Source organism: Lingula anatina, chromosome 1 (genome assembly GCF_051362555.1).
Source record: "Lingula anatina isolate TDL-2025a chromosome 1, LinAna3.0, whole genome shotgun sequence".
Lineage (NCBI taxonomy): Eukaryota > Metazoa > Brachiopoda > Lingulata > Lingulida > Lingulidae > Lingula > Lingula anatina.
The window spans coordinates 16,454,319-16,472,938 of NC_141767.1; the positions used below are offsets into that span (position 1 = coordinate 16,454,319).

Genomic DNA, 18,620 nt, shown 5'->3' on the forward strand with positions numbered 1-18,620 from the left:
TGTAGGTAGAGATGCAATTTAAGTAAACGATTTGACACCTAACATGGAACTTTTACAGAAGAAGAACGCATGTTTTATTCGAAAGGGTCTGTCACTCTCTCACTTAAAGACGGAACATCGATTTCAAATACAGACTTGACATTTAATATGGAATATTTTTTTTCCAAATCACTTTTCATCAAATTTTACCTATTTAGCTGACTAATAAATGAAAATAGGGATTAAAATCGTGTTTTAATAACTTTAATTGATCTCTTTATGTCAGTGTGGCATCAGTTCATTAATTGAATTCGACAGTGAAGCAAACAAAAAAACATTGCCTATTCTATGTCATACAGCAACCATTAAAATTGGTATTTTGGATCTCCATATTTTACAAATGATCGTCTGTAAAAGAGTAACACGCCCCACAAAGGACCCTCATGTCAGTGTCTAGTCACAGCAACGGTCGCTGTTACGCCTGACTTCTTCTGGCTGCTACCAGGTCTCTCAAGCGGCAAGGCATTTCTTGGGATAGGTTTTTAGAGTTCAATCTGGAATAATATTCCAGGCATTGACCAAAACTTGTCCAATTTGGTTCAGTTTTGTTGCACGACATGTAAGCTGTTGATTCGGCTAGTAATGGCCTACCAACATATTGTCTATGTGGTTCAAATTTGGCGATTTTGATAACCAAGGAAGTTGCTCAGTCCCTTGGTTCTGAAAGTTATCTGCTATAAAGAGTGTTCTGTGTGATCCGGCACTCTCACCGTGCTACCTGAAATTGTTCCTAAGGTGCCCCCTATCAAATGATAGTCAAGTGGTTCCCAGATTATTCCTTTATTTGATCTGGTTCAGGTTTTCATCGATGACTTCTCTTGGTGTTTTGGCACCAATGTGGTATCCAGTCCAGATACTGACGCTGTCAATGACCCTAGTCACTTTAGACTTGGCACACTCTTCATCATAGGTCTCTTCTGGATGTCTGTAAATTCTGTTTTGACTAATTGAGCGGTACAGGTGAAATCTGACCTCAGTAAAGAAAGCCACGCGGTTTCAGTGTTTTACCCAGAAACTGTCACGGTCCCCAATTCATTAAAAAAACAGACGACGCTGTTTTACCGTTTACAGTAGGTTTCCGGAGGTCGTCTGGTATTCTAACCTGCTTAAACAAGTTTGTTATTCGCTAAGGGCCTTGAAAACCGCCTTTTGAGAGCAATTTAGCCCTCGTTCTGAACGGACTGGGTGGTTTTTGTTCAGTTGCAGCAGCATATCCCGAAAGACAGTGAGTCCTGTACCCTGCTGGCATGATTTTGATACATTGGGTGTGGCCTCTGTGTAGGTACATCAGTCTGGGCATTACTCTATAAAACTATGCGGACCGTTCTGTTTGACGCAATAATCTGTCTGACAATGTCTTTCATTTTAGCACCATTCTACCACAGATAAAGCATTTTTTAAAACACCACTTAGTTCATTTTAAGCACTGCAAACCGACCGCTTGCATGCAAAATTTCCAATTATTTTATGCAGTAGTTGCCGACATATGGATACTTTTTTGATAGAACCATGCTTTGGCACACCCAAGCTTGGACCAGTCCAAAGGAGCACTACCCAATTAAATCATTGCATATTACACAATTCAGCAGTGCAATAAACATGGTAGTCAGTTAATTAGTAGAGACACACCTCACTACACACTTTTCCATTCACATATCTTATATGAGATCGGATTTCTTTGAAAAAAGAACGCATTTTTACCTAGGCATACCTTCTAAACTAAAATATTCCATATTAAATGTCAAGTCTGTACATACCCTAGTTACACACGGTAATCCCAATCCAAACTCTATAAGACACACAAATGTGGTGAACAGCATTTTTCTTTTTCTTAAAAACTGAGCAAATTCGTCGACGAAACTGCTGGTCAGAGTTTCCAGCGTTGCAAACTGAAATAAGGCCAATATCTCAATTTTACTATATAATAAATGTAAATAAATGAGCAATTTATTTAGAAGTTGCAAACATTCAACTTTAAACACACTCAAAATATCTTTATCCCAAACGTTAATTATTTACTACTGAAATTACGATTATTTTTATTTTAAAAATGTGCTCTGCTTAACACTCTGCCAAACCTGAGTGTCAAGTCCGAGAGTCAGCAACATCAGGAAAAACATAATAGCCCAGAGTGGAGATATCGGAAGCCTCGCTATCGCCTCGGGATACGCAACAAAAGCTAGACCAGGGCCTGGAAGAACAAACCCGCGATATAAGTGTTTACTAAACTGGATAGGCTTCTTACACGAAACTTTTAACCATCACTAAATAAATTATTTAAATAATGTATTTATTTATTCATTTACTTGTATTAAGCATTCTCTTTATTGGATATATAGACCATTATATAGACCATTCATCTTTCCCTTTCTGGAAAGAGAAGGAGAAAGACACTTTCAGACAACTTTAAAAAATCTTTTAAAAATCTTTTAAGAAGTGGAAACGGGATTCCTTTTTTTTAAATTTCAGATGGTGCTCACGAAAAAAAAAGAAGAAGAAAACACGTGCCATACCTGACTGTATCCCTAGCTGGTCGATAGGGGTGTTTGATTCCTTGGCCATAAAACCAATCACAGAGAAAATGACGAATCCAGCAAAGAAACTGGTGAAACAATTTACAAGGGGAATGATGATGGCATCTCTGAAATGTACCAAAAATTTAATAGTAGAATTTATTTAAAATTCTAAACAGAATCTCACCAGTTGATTTTATCATCGATTTTTAAAGTATTTTGTTATTTTTTTATTTTTTCATAATCTAATAACAATATGCATAAACAGCAGTTAGTTTAGCATAATCTAAAAATACCAGGTGAAATAATAAATACCTGTACATATTATTGTGGAACCTATTATAGCCAGCCATTGTGATAAGTCCACCCCAAGCGGGTCCAAGAGAATAAAAGATTTGAAGACACGCCTCACACCATACCTGGAAATATGGACAAGAAACTCCACGTTATCAATATCACTCACTTAAAAGCATTAAATCCAGCGCACACTATGAAATATCTGCTGAGCTACCGACCAGTTAAGCACATCAAACACAAGTTGCACTCCATTCGAACACGGTGGCTCGTAACTATGTATGCTGAAGGCACGTTGGGAAGAATAAATGAAGCAAACAACAAGCAAACAAAGGAGTACCAGGGTAAAGGTTTTTAAAACACAATTTTTACTAACATTAAGCTCTGTTAACTTCTGGAAATTAGGTGTCACGTAATACTTGATGCCATCGATTGCCCCAGGAAGCAGCAAGCCTCGAATCATTAAGATCACCAAGAAGCCATAAGGCACCGTGGCCGTCACATACACGACCTAAAAAAGAGGAAAACTGAAAGAAAAATTTTCTCACTGTGGTTCTGTGGAAAAAACATAAGCACACTTTGATAAAAAGTGAATGTATTATAAATATCGTAATCGCGTCCAGGCTAACAAACAGAATTATGGTGGCATTAATTTTGTACCTAATAGATATGCCTTCTTGGAGTAAGCCTGCTTAACAATCTAGTAGTTTTACATATGGAGGTTTCGAAACTTTAAAGATCTACGGGAGAAATGAAAAGAGGGAAATTCTCTTGCAATCATGTGAACTTCGCTAAGATTCCTCCTACCTTCCCCGAAGACTTGACACCTTTCACCACACACAGCACCGTTATGATCCAGGCTACTATCAGACAAATCAACAACTGCCATTTTATTCCTCTTAGATCTTCTATACCGGGGGAAATATCTAACAGGTTGTAACTGTGAACAAGAATACCCATAACAGTGGACATTGAATGTTTTTAACCTGGGCCCCGTAACTCGAAAGCATCGCGAATAGCGATATCACATAGAGGCTACAGTGTTTTATATGGGGCGAGTATGGGCGAGTTATGGAATCGAGACTCTTGCGCTCGGTCGCAACGCGCGATGCTTTCGAGTTACGGGGCCCTGGACTCGAATTGGGGTGTTTAAATATGCTGTCTCATACAAATATAATTGAAAAATAAAATATATAAGATAGCAAAAATAGGCCACTGTCTTCCAGCTTCTTCATTTTCAAATGTCAATCTGCACACTTGCATGCTTATCGTGCAAGCAGAAAATATGTGAAAACTTGAAAAAGGCGAAGCAGGCCCACAGTGGGTGTGCAACTTACATTTAGGTTAAACATTAAGGAACTTTAAATCAAAGACCAAAATATCTCATTATGAAATTCAAACCGAAATATAACAATTTAGAAACCTCAACAGTTAATCGTTTGTTAATATCACAACTATCACTAACTTACAGCCAAAACTCCTCCGTCGAGCTGACCCCTTTCGGCTCAATCATCGTATTGTTACACGTTGAATTCCAGTAAAACTCTTCATTAATCACAAGCGTCTCGTTCTCCTCTACCTGGTAAGCCATGAAGTCGAGCGACGAGTTCAGGTAGGAGTTGGTGCAGTTGGCCAAAGCGTACGTGACGTTAAGCTTACGGTCCTTGCTGACGCAGTTCTCCGTGTTCCACCAGTTTCCGCACGTCCCCCACGGCACGTCAGCGGCAAATGACATGGCCAGGTAGTAGAACACCCAGGCCATAATCACGTTGTAATAGATGCAGAACACTGCAGAGACCAAGACCATGCCAAACCCTATGCCTTAAGACAAAATTGATACCAGTACATTTCGTATGTGTTTGGAGCAAATTTGAATACATGATATTTCTATAGCGTATACTATAGATGCTGTTTTGTATGTATGCAATTAATTTTTTTACGTTTAAAAACCTGTGCGCAGTACTAAAATGTAACGTCAATGTGTCGGTGCGCGCGTGCGTGCATGGATATATAAATATATTTAAAAAGCAAAGTCTTTCATAGAACTTACTGACCAGTGCAGAGAGGTTTATCAAGCACTTACCCTTGAAGAGTGGACATATCCTCCATAAACTCAGTGGGCTGCTGCTGGAAAACTGGGCTACAGACAACTCCATAAAGAACAGAGGAATGCCGCACAGAAATAGGAACAAGAAGTAAGGAATAAGGAATGCTCCTGAAATGAGAGAGATTGTTGATTATTTTCAGTATGGACCACCAATCGCCGCATTAAAAAAACATGTGATATGCAATTGTAACACAATGTTATGTTTAAAAGTTTCGTGACTGATAAATATTATGCAACCCATATGTGCCATGTTTAACCAATTGGACTATATAGAAAATTCTATAAAAACTGAAAAATGCCCCCACACTCGGCTGTTTGGTTGTTAATAAATGTAAAAATCACACAAAACGAAAAAGAATAACACTCAAGTGTAGGCCCTATTGTTGTAAAAAAACTCGGTCAAGATCGAATATTTATAAACAATGCGGTGATATTCTCAAACTCAGATTAATTGGTTTTAGTAGTTATAATATGTACGCGTACAGTAGGCCATCATAACAATAACCTGTTAATATTGTCTACTCGGCTTTTTAACGCCCCCCCCTCGTTACTCTGAATGCTTGGCCTTAGAAAATTGTTACGTCACGACCTCAGGTCACCTCTTGACCTCACGTATTATCAAGGCGGGATTTTGTAAATCCCACGTTCATTCATTTTGTCAGTATTTTTTGCTCTTTTTATTGCAATAACGTATATAATATGATATTTTGACACTGCAAGTATTGTTGAACGTCGATTTAATCACCAATTCCACGGACGTTGTATTCAAACAGCAAGTCTCACGTGACTCCATTTTGTAGACGACTGTTCACAGGTAACTAAGGGCCTAATAAGCCTCGTCACGTTCTCTGTTACTCCATTTATCCAGGGAAGTGGGCAGGAAATTTTTCTTGGGTAGGTGGTTCTATTTGCGGGGAGGTAGTCAGTTCTAAACGTCACATGCGGCATTGTTCTATAGGAGGTTTTGCAAGAACGTACTGGGGGTAGTCAATTTTCACTGTCGGATTAAGGGGTGTGTGTGTGGGGGGGGGGGGGGGGGTCCTGACCCCCCCTCCCTTCAGTTTCTGAAAGAATAATCATCCTTATATTCCCCTATTGAATTTACAACTTTGACTAGCTGAATCATAGTACTAAACCGTACCAGATGGCACCGTTTGCCCTCCAAAACACTAATTTTTACCCCACGTCAAGGGAGCGAGGGTCAGCTTCTTATCCGAGGCTTGTCATTCCTAAAAAAAAAACGGACCTCCCCCTCCCCCTTCAAATAATCCTGGATCCGCGCCTGATTTTAAACGTCGTTTGTAGAACAGTAAATGCTAAAATGCACTGGAGGGAGGCGCAGAGGTACATCTTGGCCACACGTGATAATGTTGTTTATGCGAACTTAAGTTCAACAGGAAGTATTTGAGTTTTGTTTCACATGTGTCTGGCAAGGATGCCATTCTGTCTTTATTTTAAGTAATTTTTGTCAGTACGTCGGAATCAATTTATCGAAATTCAAGTCATAATCAGAAAACTAGTATCAAGGCGATATGTGGCAGGTGTAAAGATGGAAGTTGACAAGGTATTTTCTCCACTGTTTCCTCCAGTTTTAAGTTAAAAGAAATAAGGTATCACAAATGAACCAAAATGCGAGAGTTGGGACTATGCAGAAGTGCACATTTTCAGTTCCTGCAGCAATCATGACTGTGATAGTGATTGTTCGCCTCTGTAGCATTTACATTGATTCGAGCGAAACAAAATCCTATGTTGTGGGTACTGGTTTTAAATAATTTCGTGATTAATAAGGCAATGAACAAATTTTGATTCATTTAACACATAACAACGCACTGCTTTTCAACCAGGAAGACGAAAGCCGAGATCTTTAAAGTTGGCTCAGAACGACGTGTAATATACTGGGATAAATAGCGATGATGTGTGGGTATTTGGAAACTGTTATTGATGAAGTTACATAGCAAAGCCATCAGCTTCCACTTGACATCTTTGACTCCTATTCACTAGTAACAATTTGCACCTGCATTAAAAGTCGCTTTGCGCTCACACAGCGGTGTTTTGATCACAGGTCGGTGCTACTAGTAGTCTTAACTGACACAGGACCTTTGGTAACATTGGATGGCTGTCTGGTATCCCGCCGGGGCTATCAATTAGTCATCAGCGCGTTCTGTGCCGACTTGGACGACAAGGAACTGATGGAAAATATAATGATGAAAAGGTCAGTGATTGAAAATCACTGAGTGTCCTGTAAGTGCCTTGTTTACAATGATGGAGGTTCTTTAAAACTGTGAAGAAAACATCGAAATTTGGGAGCTGGTTATATTATGACGAGAGATGGCGTTGAACCACCAACCACCGAATTCTTTTAAAAGCCGAAAAATGACCTGTAGGGGCCCGGAAATTTAGAAATGATCTGAAAAGGTGTTTATGTATAGTGCTATTAATGGACAAAAAGGGTTACTTTGAACATTACGGTTAAAGAATTGAAAATGCCTGGAATTTATATGTTTTACTACCATGTGAATAGTGCATGTTTACATTCTTTAATAGAAAATGGTGACAGTGTCCTTAGTTGCGTTAGATATTAGTCAAAATACCGGGGTATGTGTAGCTGCTAAGTTTAAGAAACACTGGTGGAATGGTGCCATTTAGTCGTGACGTGTGGTATTTTATATAATAATCCTTATATAAAATGATTTAACCTTATGGGAAAACCCACCACATAATTACAACATTCAAAAATTTGCATTCTGTCAGAAGTTAGCGATTTCTTACAATTTGGTACAAGTACTATGTGGCGCACAAGAGCGCTGACTAGGAAATTTGCCCACGCAGTAGAAACGACAAAAATGTACACTTTTATTTAGCAACAAATGCAAATTTTATAATGACGAAACGTAGATGACATGAATTAAGTACATATACGGTAATTTAAAAAACGGTAATAACGATAAACTAACATTTTTTCATAAGCTGCCATATTTCAATGATCCACCACATTTCCCCTGTACGCGCTTTTATATACAGCTACGCTTTTTTAACGGTCACACACTTGTCATGGGATGTCTATTTGATATTTTGAAAACAGCCGGTTAAACGTTTTTTATTATTTAGACTTGATGTACACACTGTTGTAAGTTAGGATAAACGAAAAATTAAAACAGGAAATTGGCGGTGAAAAGTATACTTATATTTGGTAGATGGCAACGGACAAAAGCATATCTTAGACACTGGTTTTATTGCCTGTTTAACGACAGATACATGCACAGGAACCACTGTGTTCAATTTATTAATTCTCATGATAAAAATGCAAGAGTGCACTTCCAAAACATAGATAAATATAAAACCCACATTTTCCGCGCTTTTGTACATACATCCAAGCGGTGACATCGATTCCCTTTCCATTTAGCAAGTGCGAGTTTCACTTGAGTGTTTTCTTTAGAGTGGGCGTCGGTGACAGGACCAGGGGCAAGAGGGATGCCACTATTCAGCAGACATAAATGAACAGGCATAACGATAGCTTTTGGCAGTGAATTTCCTGAAACAAGAGCTTGAAATGCCAACGTAAAAGCATTCGATTGCTTTCTTTTCCTGGTCTGGCTGTCATGAAACCCATTGAACAATGGAATATCCCAGCTCCTCGAAGAAGTGTGATCGAAAGCTTTCAGCCGTGTAGTATTCAAGACATTTTGTTTTTGTCCGGAAGACGAGCACTGAGACATTGATGTAGCGTCATCGACCAAGGATCGAGGACTAGGACTTCCACTTGGTAGTTTAAATGCACAGAATAGAATTCTTTGCTTCAAAGGAGTTTTTACAAACTGGAAATGTGTAGTTCAAGTAACACATTGATTTGGTACCATCGAGTCATTTGGCTATGATGTACTTCGTCCGACTTCAATACGGTTTTGTGGTTCTTTGATCATTCCCACGATCCAGGACTATATTCTAAATTTGCTCATCTGTCGTACGTAGATGACGTTTAAATTTAGAACATTGTACAACGCCGACGTGTGTTATATTTACTACAGGTTATACAGAGAAAATAATTAAGACTAATTATAGATTCAGCAATCTTTTTCTTCTTACATTATATAAAAGATGGAAGTCTGTTAATGATGGGTCGGGGATGTCATGAGGGGCAGTATTATTATTATTATTATTATTATTATTGTTACGTATAGCATCTTGAAGCTAACTCATTAAACTCCGGGATCTGGTATTTTTCGTGTGGCGATAATTCCCCCCTCTTCCTATGAACGGAATCTACTATCATTATCCAAACTTAAAAACTCACACACACTGTCTATTTATGTGCTTAGATCAAGTGGCGATGATTTCAACCCCTTACTTATGAAGGAATTCAGTTTTCTTGTTCTGGAAGAAAAACAGTTACAAACTTGAAAAACCTTTTGGTTTTACGTATTCAGACCATTCACGCACCTCGAAGGTATAATCTTAACTTTTCTTTAGCTTTTATCAGCTCAGACGCTAATCTTCCCATTAGGCATAAGGCACAGGTGACGAACGCAGGTGGTGGCTAAATACTAACCTTTTTACGCGCTTGGCAAAGTAAAATAGTGGAGCAAAACTGCTAAATAAGTTCCCAGGATCGGGTCTGTCAAATCTTAACTATGTTTCAGAAATATAAATATTTTTAATTATTTTTCTGGAAAAAAGCCACATTCTCAGCACAACACTTAACACCAGAGCTATGTGTTGAAACAATCTAATAGCTCCACTCCCGCCCTAACTGATGGTTTTGTCACATGTGAAGTTAATGTCCAAGCAATCCTTTTACTTCGCAATTCCTCGTATTTACCCTCTTCCGGTATCACCTAGAGTGTTTTTCACCAGATATTCACAGCCTTTTCTGTCTGTATTTCTCTGCACCTTTATTTTTCCCAACGATTTAAAAAAAATGACGCAATCATCTAGCTAACCTCTGGTAGAGAGCAGACTGGATAAGGTACCAGTTCTTTGTTGCTACTCAATCACCGTCAATTTTGCACGTTTCTTACAGTCACTTCGTGGGGAAGTTGGTTAATAGGAATGGAACTTTGTGCTTGTAAGTAACACAGGCCCTCAGCAATTTATCAGTACTAATAAACTATGACTTGTTGATACGCAGACACTTATGTACTGCAAACAAAAATTCAAGGTTATTAATTTATGAATGATAATTAACGTTTACGTGCAGTGCTTTTGATTTCATACTTGGCATTAGTGCAATTTTAAATAGCGGTATTATTTCTATTTCACGGAGCATGAATCATACTTTTCTTATATAAGTTTTAAACAATTTCATTGTTCTGAACACTGCCAGTGACATCTTGTTATAGCCCCATCAAATATTTTTTTACTACCCTAAGAGAAAGTGTTGGTCGCTTTCAGATGCCTGTCTTCGCTAAAATATTGAAGCAGGCGTTCGGAAGTCTAATGTTGCAAATGAACGACAAGGGAACACTTAGGGTCGCCTTTAAAGTAATACGACTCCATTCTGTGATTTCGAACTGCGGGCCAAAAAAATGAAAGAAGTGAAGTGATCATTACACGCATAGCTAGCGTTCTATGCACACTGCGCACCTATGACGGAGGAAACAGACAATCATTTTAAATGGAAATAGATCCTGGCTTTTTGACATGTAAATAAAAAGTGCCAATGCCATGAGCCAAGTTTCGTTAGACAGGATGAAGTTTGGAGCTACCCTGCGCCCTTAGAAATTAAGGCTATATTCAAGATGCAGTCAACATTGCAGTTATTATTTCTCACAGTAAAGGAGAACAGATAATGAAAAGGAAAATATCGCAGTTTTTAAAGATATAGACAAATACAATCTATTATAAATAATAGTTTATTTAGATTTTCCAAAGCGTTGTCTTCTTCCCGTCTGTATTCTATTGAAATTGATAATCTGTGAAGAATGTAAGTATGCTGTTTCAGTTAATTATATTAATTATATTATTGACTTTATTCAAATTGTATTGGACAGTTAGGACATAGCAATCACGTGCTCTCCGCCATTTTAATTTTTATTTCATGAAGACCAAAAGGGAAACATGAGTTCACTTCTCATACCACCTAAGGGACAATATTGAATAATAATAATAATAATAATAATAATAATAATAATAATAATAAGGGTTATAAAAGGATTTTGTAAGAAGTTAGTGAGAGGAAGGAGAATTGCTTACGGTGACAGGTAAAAAGGCAACACCTATATGTTAACTGCGTGGGATCGTAACATTGTAGGTCATGTTACTAGAATAATATCAAGGTACAAAGATTTGATCAGGACGCAATAGCACGTCTCCAGATGGATACATTTTTTTTCCAATTGCCATAATCAACCTGACGTGTTCTCCTTTTGGGGCACTATTCGCGAATTCAAATTTCAGGGGGAAAATGCACTCACCTCCCCCATTTCTCATACAGACGTATGGAAACCTCCATAGGTTGCCAAGGCCAACAGCGTACCCAACGCAGGACAGGAAAAAGTCAAGCTGACGGGTCCAGTTCCCGCGTTCCTTATTCTCGTCGCCTTCAGATTCCTCGGAATCCACTTTCTCTAGTTTCCCATTATGTCGTAGATTTTCATTAGTGTCAGCGCTGGCGTCCGACTGGTTTTTCTAAAAAGAAGTCGATTACAGAATAATCCTTCGTTTAGATTGATCAATTGGCGCCAGATGGGGCGCGTTTTTAGTTGATGCTTCACTCGACATATTTGCATGTAAAAACATTAAAAAAGATGCTGAAAAGCAAGCAACCTCTGTATTCCCACATGATACGTACCACATAGTACAGTAAACAACTCCCACAACCTTGACAATGCATATTGCTCAGTACATTAGTAACATTAACATTAGTAACACAACATTGCGTAAATCCTCGTAAGACACGTTTTACTAACCACTGAGACTGAAAATGATGTAACGTGAAACTGCTATATACGCAAGGTTCATAAATTTTAGAGGGTTAAATCGATTGCCACTTTTTTACAATACTTAAAGATCATAAACTATCTATTCTGGAAATTCCCCATCCCATCTCCACGTTACATTATTGATACGATTACATTAATAGGCAATACGTCATGTAAAGCCTAGGTCTAGGTTCCTTGCGTCCGGCTAGGACGAAGCTAGATCGCACGTAGCGGTTGTGATCATGTCGAAAAGTTTCTACGTGCTGTTTGCGTTCTCCAAAAGTCGCACGATGGACGTGCTCCTCACGCACGAACTCACACGTTTTCCCCATTTTTTTGGCCGTAGACCACACGTTCGGTTGGGACCTAGGCTTAACATCTTAGCATTGTACGCAGGTGGGTGTGCACAGTGTTTTAAATGGGTTGTGTTGATGAAAATGGTACTATAAATTTATACTGAATTCATCTTTCAGACCCTGTGCTTAAACACGTACGTTCTGTGTTCTAGTAGATGGATGGCGTTGCAATCTACAGATGTGGGCCTATTATTTTGGTTGTAAAAACCTAAGGACGTTAATTTTAGTCGTTTAATTGCTTAATAAAGCAACTAAATCCACGATAGGCCCTAGAAGTGCAGATACAACGTTCATTAGTAGCTAATAAAACCGAATGCCAAATGGTTTATTTTTAGAAGAATTTTCAGCTTGTGACAACGTGTTTTCACCTAATATAATCGAAATACATGTAGCTACCGAGACTTCCGTTGACTCCTAGATAGCAGTTGGAAACAGGTACAGTTTTGTGGTAAAATAAACTTAAAAGTGCGCGTAACCTTGATGCTACATGTGCACAACACACCAGAGAAAAGTTGAGCCCCCTTTTCAACGACCTGTTGAAATGTTAAAAAACATCGCTGCCAGTGTGGTTGCCATTTGCCACTGCGGTGGATTGGAAAAAAACACCAAGTGTGCGACTGAAATGCCACAAAAACTTTGAACTTTAACACCCAAGATTTCCTGGCAGCCGAAAGAGTTTATCAACCAAATCAACGACACATTAACAAGTCGTGAAAGGCCCTGCGTACTCGGACCTGCGCACATGTACTTGAGAATAAGAATGTGCCTCATTAGTGGATCAGAGATTCGCTTGCCCAGGGATGGTAAAATATTCCCATTGTCATGTTTAGGCCTCTTGAATGTGATTATCATGATATCATTGTCACCTTCACGTCCACTTTGGTTTTGTGTTAAAGTGTGAGATCTGTATTTCCCGCATATTTCAACTATTGTGCATACGGTTACTTTTGGCTTGTTCACGGTATCTACAGTAGGATGCAAGATAACGCTTTATTTGTATCCTAGACGGTATATAAAATCAGCACTCCATTCACAGTCACAGCACTTATTTTTGCACAGGTGGGATGTTTAATGGCCCGGGTTGAAAGAAAACCATTTCGGTAACACAACAAAGGGCGGAGCTGATGGACTGTGAAGAAAATACTAGTGTAGTGGAATGTGGCGAGCTTTATGTTTTGGACCACGATTGTGGGATTACATGTAAAAGTACACTTAGTAGGTCTACACTCATGGTAAAAAAAGGTGCCTCTGCGTTATATCAAATGTGTAATGATACCATTTCCTTTATGCCTAATTACAAATATGATTACGCTGAACACCTTTTATTGTCCAACATCTCTTTGTAAATAACAGTGCCGTCGTAACCGGCTTTTACGAAGCCACATTAATTACTTAGTCAAGAAAAATAACATGAACAATAGTAATATCAATCAGTGGTTATTTACATGTTAACCTAATAGTGAATTGATTAATCAGCAGATACCTGACCAATGTTGACAGTTGTCGTCTACTCTCTCTCCACTGTCTCCCATATATTGGTCTGTACTTTTTCGAATCAATATCACATTACACGTGCCTTAACTTAAACTCACTTCAAGCAGATCAGAAATCACAGAGAAAGAGAGGGGCAATATTGATTTTATATCCAGATAGTGTTAATAGTCATATAACTGTTATATAAGAACGCTAGACATAAATCGCCCTTGATTTCATCGTCGAGCTTCGAAAAAAAAAACTATTGTTCAGATTGATTTTATCATTATTATTGTAGCATGAGGAAAATATGTTATTTGTTGCGGCAACAGGATGTTAAACCTTACAGATATATCCGACCGCCAGCAGCATGAATTTTGAACTGCATTCTTCAAAGCTTCTTGAAACTTGCGCAATTTTTTTACTGATGGCCGAGGAATAAATTGGGACCAAATATAAACATCCATAATGGAAATTCTAAGATTAAGATGAGGTAACAACCCCACAAGTCAATAACCCAACAGAGCGGTATTTTTTCTGCATTAGGAAACTGAAAGTCTTAAATCAATGCCCAGTTTCGCATACAGAGAGAATAATATTAATATAATACTTTTTCCTATATTGCTGTGACACGCAAAGAAAATATCGGTTCAATAGTACTTAAAACACGACGTGATCGCTTACATGAGATGTGTCCATCTTCACGGTGTTGATAATTTTGGGAGTGAAAAAGTTCATTTTATTTTGCAGGTGTTGCGATCAGTGCTGTGAACTTCCATTTACTGCAGTGAAGAAGGATCAGAGATGGCAGATTGCAGTAAGTAATAGTAAGATCAATAACATGTTGATTTTTCTAGCCCCAAGATCAGCGGTATACTGCCTGGAGCGCTTACAGACCGGGGAACTGTTTACCAACTTTGATGCCTTTTTGATTCTGTTTTCTTTGGGAAAGAATGATAAAAAAAGTTAAACCAGCCGTGTGACGTGGACTGGGCAGTAAGTATTTGTAGCATATATCTAACATGAATTGTAACAAGGTCTTTAAAGCCCTCTTCAAACAGACATGGTGTATTTTAAGTTTTTAACACTGCCCCATAGAACCCCAGCATTATTATTGCACTATAGACTGGCACGTGAGAGAATGAAGCACACTTGTTGAGTTGTCCTTACCCTGAGTTTAACATGGTCTTTAATATAAACCATCCCGTATTCTATTTCCATCCGTTAAAAAGATCTACTTTGATGAACAGCCTGATACAGCAAAGGGTTGTCAACTCCACGCAAACGCGCGCGCGCGCGCGCGCACACACACACACACACACACACACAAACCACGCATGCACGCAAATTCTCCCTGCATGGATGCAATTTCGCCAGGTGTAGGCCCTACTGTACGTATTTTATTGAAATCAATCTCGGTTGGCTAATACTCTGAAATTCCGGTTGCAATCTCTTTCTCACGGTCCTCAACCCCAGTCGAAATATTGACGGAAAATAAGTGCTGCTTTATTGTGCGACGTTCGATTCCGTTTTACTTGGTCTCCTGCCTATTGTTTCTCTGATCATAGACAATAGCGCATTGATCCTCGCGTCATTTAGCAGTAACAGACACCAAGAAAATCGCAAGCCGTAGGTAGCGAAATATACCTTGACACTTAAAAGTTGGGTAGTGCTTAGTCTATAGATAAGTATTTTACTGAAAACAGTTGTCGCTATCATTCCCCTAGTCGACTACGAGCCGCAGCCTCGAGTTTATCTATGTATTCAGCAGTTATCAAATATTTGTCTATGTCTCGTTCACTTGATAAAAAATACTGGCCTTAACACTTCTTTATATACAAGTGGTGAAAATGACAAATAAAAAAGCGGTTATGAAACAACTGAAGTGAAGATAGATGAACTTACCCCTTTGCCGCAAGAGGCACAACTACTAAGCGTAAGGCGAAGTTTATCAAAACTGGGCATTTTGAACGCTGGCACGTTCTTTCAACCAAAGAACGCCGGAGCTCTTCGTAGTTGCTGTTCGCCCGTGTGACAAGCTGGACGCTAACTTAGGTTGAACTTAACGCATGCGTTTCATGAACCTTCCGCTCGGAGAGGGCATTAAAATTTTCAACTTAAGTTCTCATATTGACATGAAAGGAAATCAGTTAGCTTCTGACAGCAGTGAGTAATCGATACACCCCAGTTGTCTTCATTGAAAGAGTTACAATAGCATTAAAATGAACAGACGGCCGTCGAATATGAACAAAATCTTTTTACGTCATACTGCTCTGTGCTACCCCGGGGTGACGGGGACAATTTACGGAGGACATACGCTCATTGGGAGTTCTATAATGAGATACGACTTGACAAATCCCCGGAGTATCGGCAGAAAAACCAATGCCACCTGTAACAGGTTTTCATGTGTAGCATCGGCGAACAAAAGTTTACATACAATTTGACGGTGACAGATACAGCGAGCGCAGCCTATTATCAAAGCAATCATTTTGTCAAAGCCGATAGTTCCTCCTTTTAAGAGGCGCTTCCCACACAAACTCTTGTATGGGCCTGAATGTAGGTACATGGAAAAAACGCAACGACGAATCTTTGTGCATGGGTGCTATGTCGGAGCAGGTCAAAGTAGTAACTTCTGAAAAAGACAGATCGGACAGATTTACTGACCCAGCACATTACAGAATATTGAATGACAGAATCCATCTCACGTTTCATCACCACTCAAATGTAGAACCGCTGAGCCCATCTCAGCAACCTCAACCCTAAAATGATAAGGTGTTTACCCGTCAGCCGTTGCAATAATGCGGTTACATCTTTTAAAAGTCGCGATTATAAATGAAGCTTTTTTGTCACATTTTGTTGCAAACAACCAAAGGATTGAATATTTTGTCACCTGAGACGCATTTACATCTATTTCTCCTGTTTCAAAAGAATTTACACCCATGATTTTTCCATTAGCATTAACATTCCCAGCTGTATTTTGAAATTGTTTTCAGACCCCTCACTATCGATTTGAATGACTCGTCCACTGCACTTAAACAACAACAGAAATCTACTGTTTACGTTTTTCACACATCAAAGGCGTAACAAAACGACGGGATCCAGCTAGAGAATTGCAAACTTCTCTTCTCACATTATTTTTTAACTTTTGCGCCCAACGATGATGTTTTCTGTTTTTAGTATTTATTTCTTGTTTTCTATGTTTTAAACTATTAAGTGGCTGACTTCATGATCTAAAACAGTAGCAGCATTCAACTGTGCACATAAATACGTGCATTATGTTTTCAGAATTAATTAGAAAACCGACGCCGATTCCCGTCGTACAGTAGGCCTATATGTAGCTCCTTCGACCAAACCGACTTCATACGTTAGTAATTTTTACCACGGTGGCTTGGATTTTTTTATATTTAGCCGTAATAAAATAATGTCTTTCATAGCCAACGCTATCTTGACGTTTATCACCAGGAGTTCTTCCGTTTGATACTAAGCTTTATTTCTCCCACGCTCTTTAGGGCGTGGTCCGAATGAAACCTATCACATTGACGTTTCATCTTGCTTCGATCTTCTGGTCACTTCTGTTCTATCAAAAGCATTAATTGTTGGAGAATAATTGCAAAAGAAAGAAAGAAAAGAAGAGCAAAATTGTTTTGAAACTCTATATCCCAACACGCACAGGCGTTTTATATTATGTCTTTAACCTCCTTTGACGGGCAACAACCCTTGCTGAGAGCACGAGCAGCGTTGAACATGAACTTTGAGGAGAGGCAGGGAATATTATTATATGCATAGTGGGTTTCTCTAGCAATAGTTTTACAGCTAACCGTTCACAGTTATGTATAAACAAAAATGTATTCAGATAGAAATTTTGAAATATCCGTCTTAAGGATCGCCAGAAGCACGGCTTTCTCATTTGAAAAATGCGACCGTTCTTGAATGAGTCTTTAAAGGAATGTTCGACAGAACTATAAATATTTGTATTTTATACACCTGGTGAGTTTTCAGGGGCAACGGCTGTAGGGTGAAAGGGTAAAATGACGAAAATCGTGTAAGAACTTCTCGTCACACGCACGCACATCAGAATACAGTCCATTTTTTTTCTAAGAATCAGAGTTATGACCTCTCCAATTTCATTTTCTCACAAGACACCTCATAAGTATTAAAAATGCAATTCACATCCAGCACATAGAAATTTTTCTATTGTACAGAGTAGAGACATTGATTGGGAAGAGAACGGCGGAAAAAGGAAAGAGCACTAAAACAATGCAGCTTCTCAGAGTGAACCCTGAGAAAAGATGAAAATAGAGGAATAGCGCAAAGACGCAAGCAACAAGACCAATACCATTATTAAAAAGAAGACAGCACGCCGTGTATTGTACTTCCTTACATAAAGGGTGTTCCTGAACGCTTTCGACGCACATTTAAAATTATAACGTCAGTGATTGGAGTGAAAAGGGACATACCATCAGAAATGTCATAGTGAGTCATAAAAACCCTATTTTAAAAGAGGAAAAATGTGGAGTGATATAAGAATTGAATTGTGGTGTTGTGCACATTGGAGAAACAGTGGAAAGGATAACAGAACTATAGTGGAAAGGACAACGGAACACCAAAAATCAATGAACAACAAAGACAGTAAATCAGCACTGAAAAAAACACGAGGTAACAACAGGACACAAACAAAGATACCCAGTAAATCTGTCATTGATAAAATGATATTGGATACTGAAGCTAGAGAACAGTACTGGAAAGACCTAGCCCCGGTTTTTTTTTTTTTTTTTAAGAAAAAACCTAAGTCAGTTACAGTGGCTATCATCTTTGTCGCCAACGTCGCATCTTACCCTATCAGGCGGAAAACGAACAGTGTTACACCACCCTTATGGACATCCTATTCTACTATGCCATGGAACTGACTTAATTTTTTTTG

General features: G+C 38.7%; 1 protein-coding gene and 1 long non-coding RNA gene across 3 annotated transcripts in view; one reads left to right on the forward strand and one right to left on the reverse strand.

Annotated features, from left to right (window-relative positions):
* Window positions 1-4,059, forward strand: part of LOC147764021 (uncharacterized) — a 20,084-nt gene extending 16,025 nt beyond the window's left edge. For both annotated transcript variants that reach the window (XR_015334619.1, XR_015334620.1), the window contains one exon: window positions 2,509-4,059. This is a non-coding gene — a long non-coding RNA (uncharacterized LOC147764021). The remainder of the gene's footprint in view (window positions 1-2,508) is intronic.
* LOC106151270 (sodium- and chloride-dependent glycine transporter 1) overlaps window positions 1-16,032 on the reverse strand; it is a 19,979-nt gene extending 3,947 nt beyond the window's left edge. Inside the window, exons 1-10 of the mRNA XM_013524441.3 lie at window positions 15,605-16,032; window positions 11,364-11,577; window positions 4,930-5,061; window positions 4,316-4,667; window positions 3,654-3,786; window positions 3,223-3,357; window positions 2,868-2,971; window positions 2,553-2,680; window positions 2,118-2,230; window positions 1,797-1,928 (exon numbers count right to left, since the gene is read on the reverse strand). Coding sequence (XP_013379895.1) covers window positions 1,797-1,928; window positions 2,118-2,230; window positions 2,553-2,680; window positions 2,868-2,971; window positions 3,223-3,357; window positions 3,654-3,786; window positions 4,316-4,667; window positions 4,930-5,061; window positions 11,364-11,577; window positions 15,605-15,664 — 1,503 coding nt within the window. The 5' untranslated portion in view covers window positions 15,665-16,032. The remainder of the gene's footprint in view (window positions 1-1,796; window positions 1,929-2,117; window positions 2,231-2,552; window positions 2,681-2,867; window positions 2,972-3,222; window positions 3,358-3,653; window positions 3,787-4,315; window positions 4,668-4,929; window positions 5,062-11,363; window positions 11,578-15,604) is intronic.
* Window positions 16,033-18,620: the final 2,588 nt, after the last annotated feature.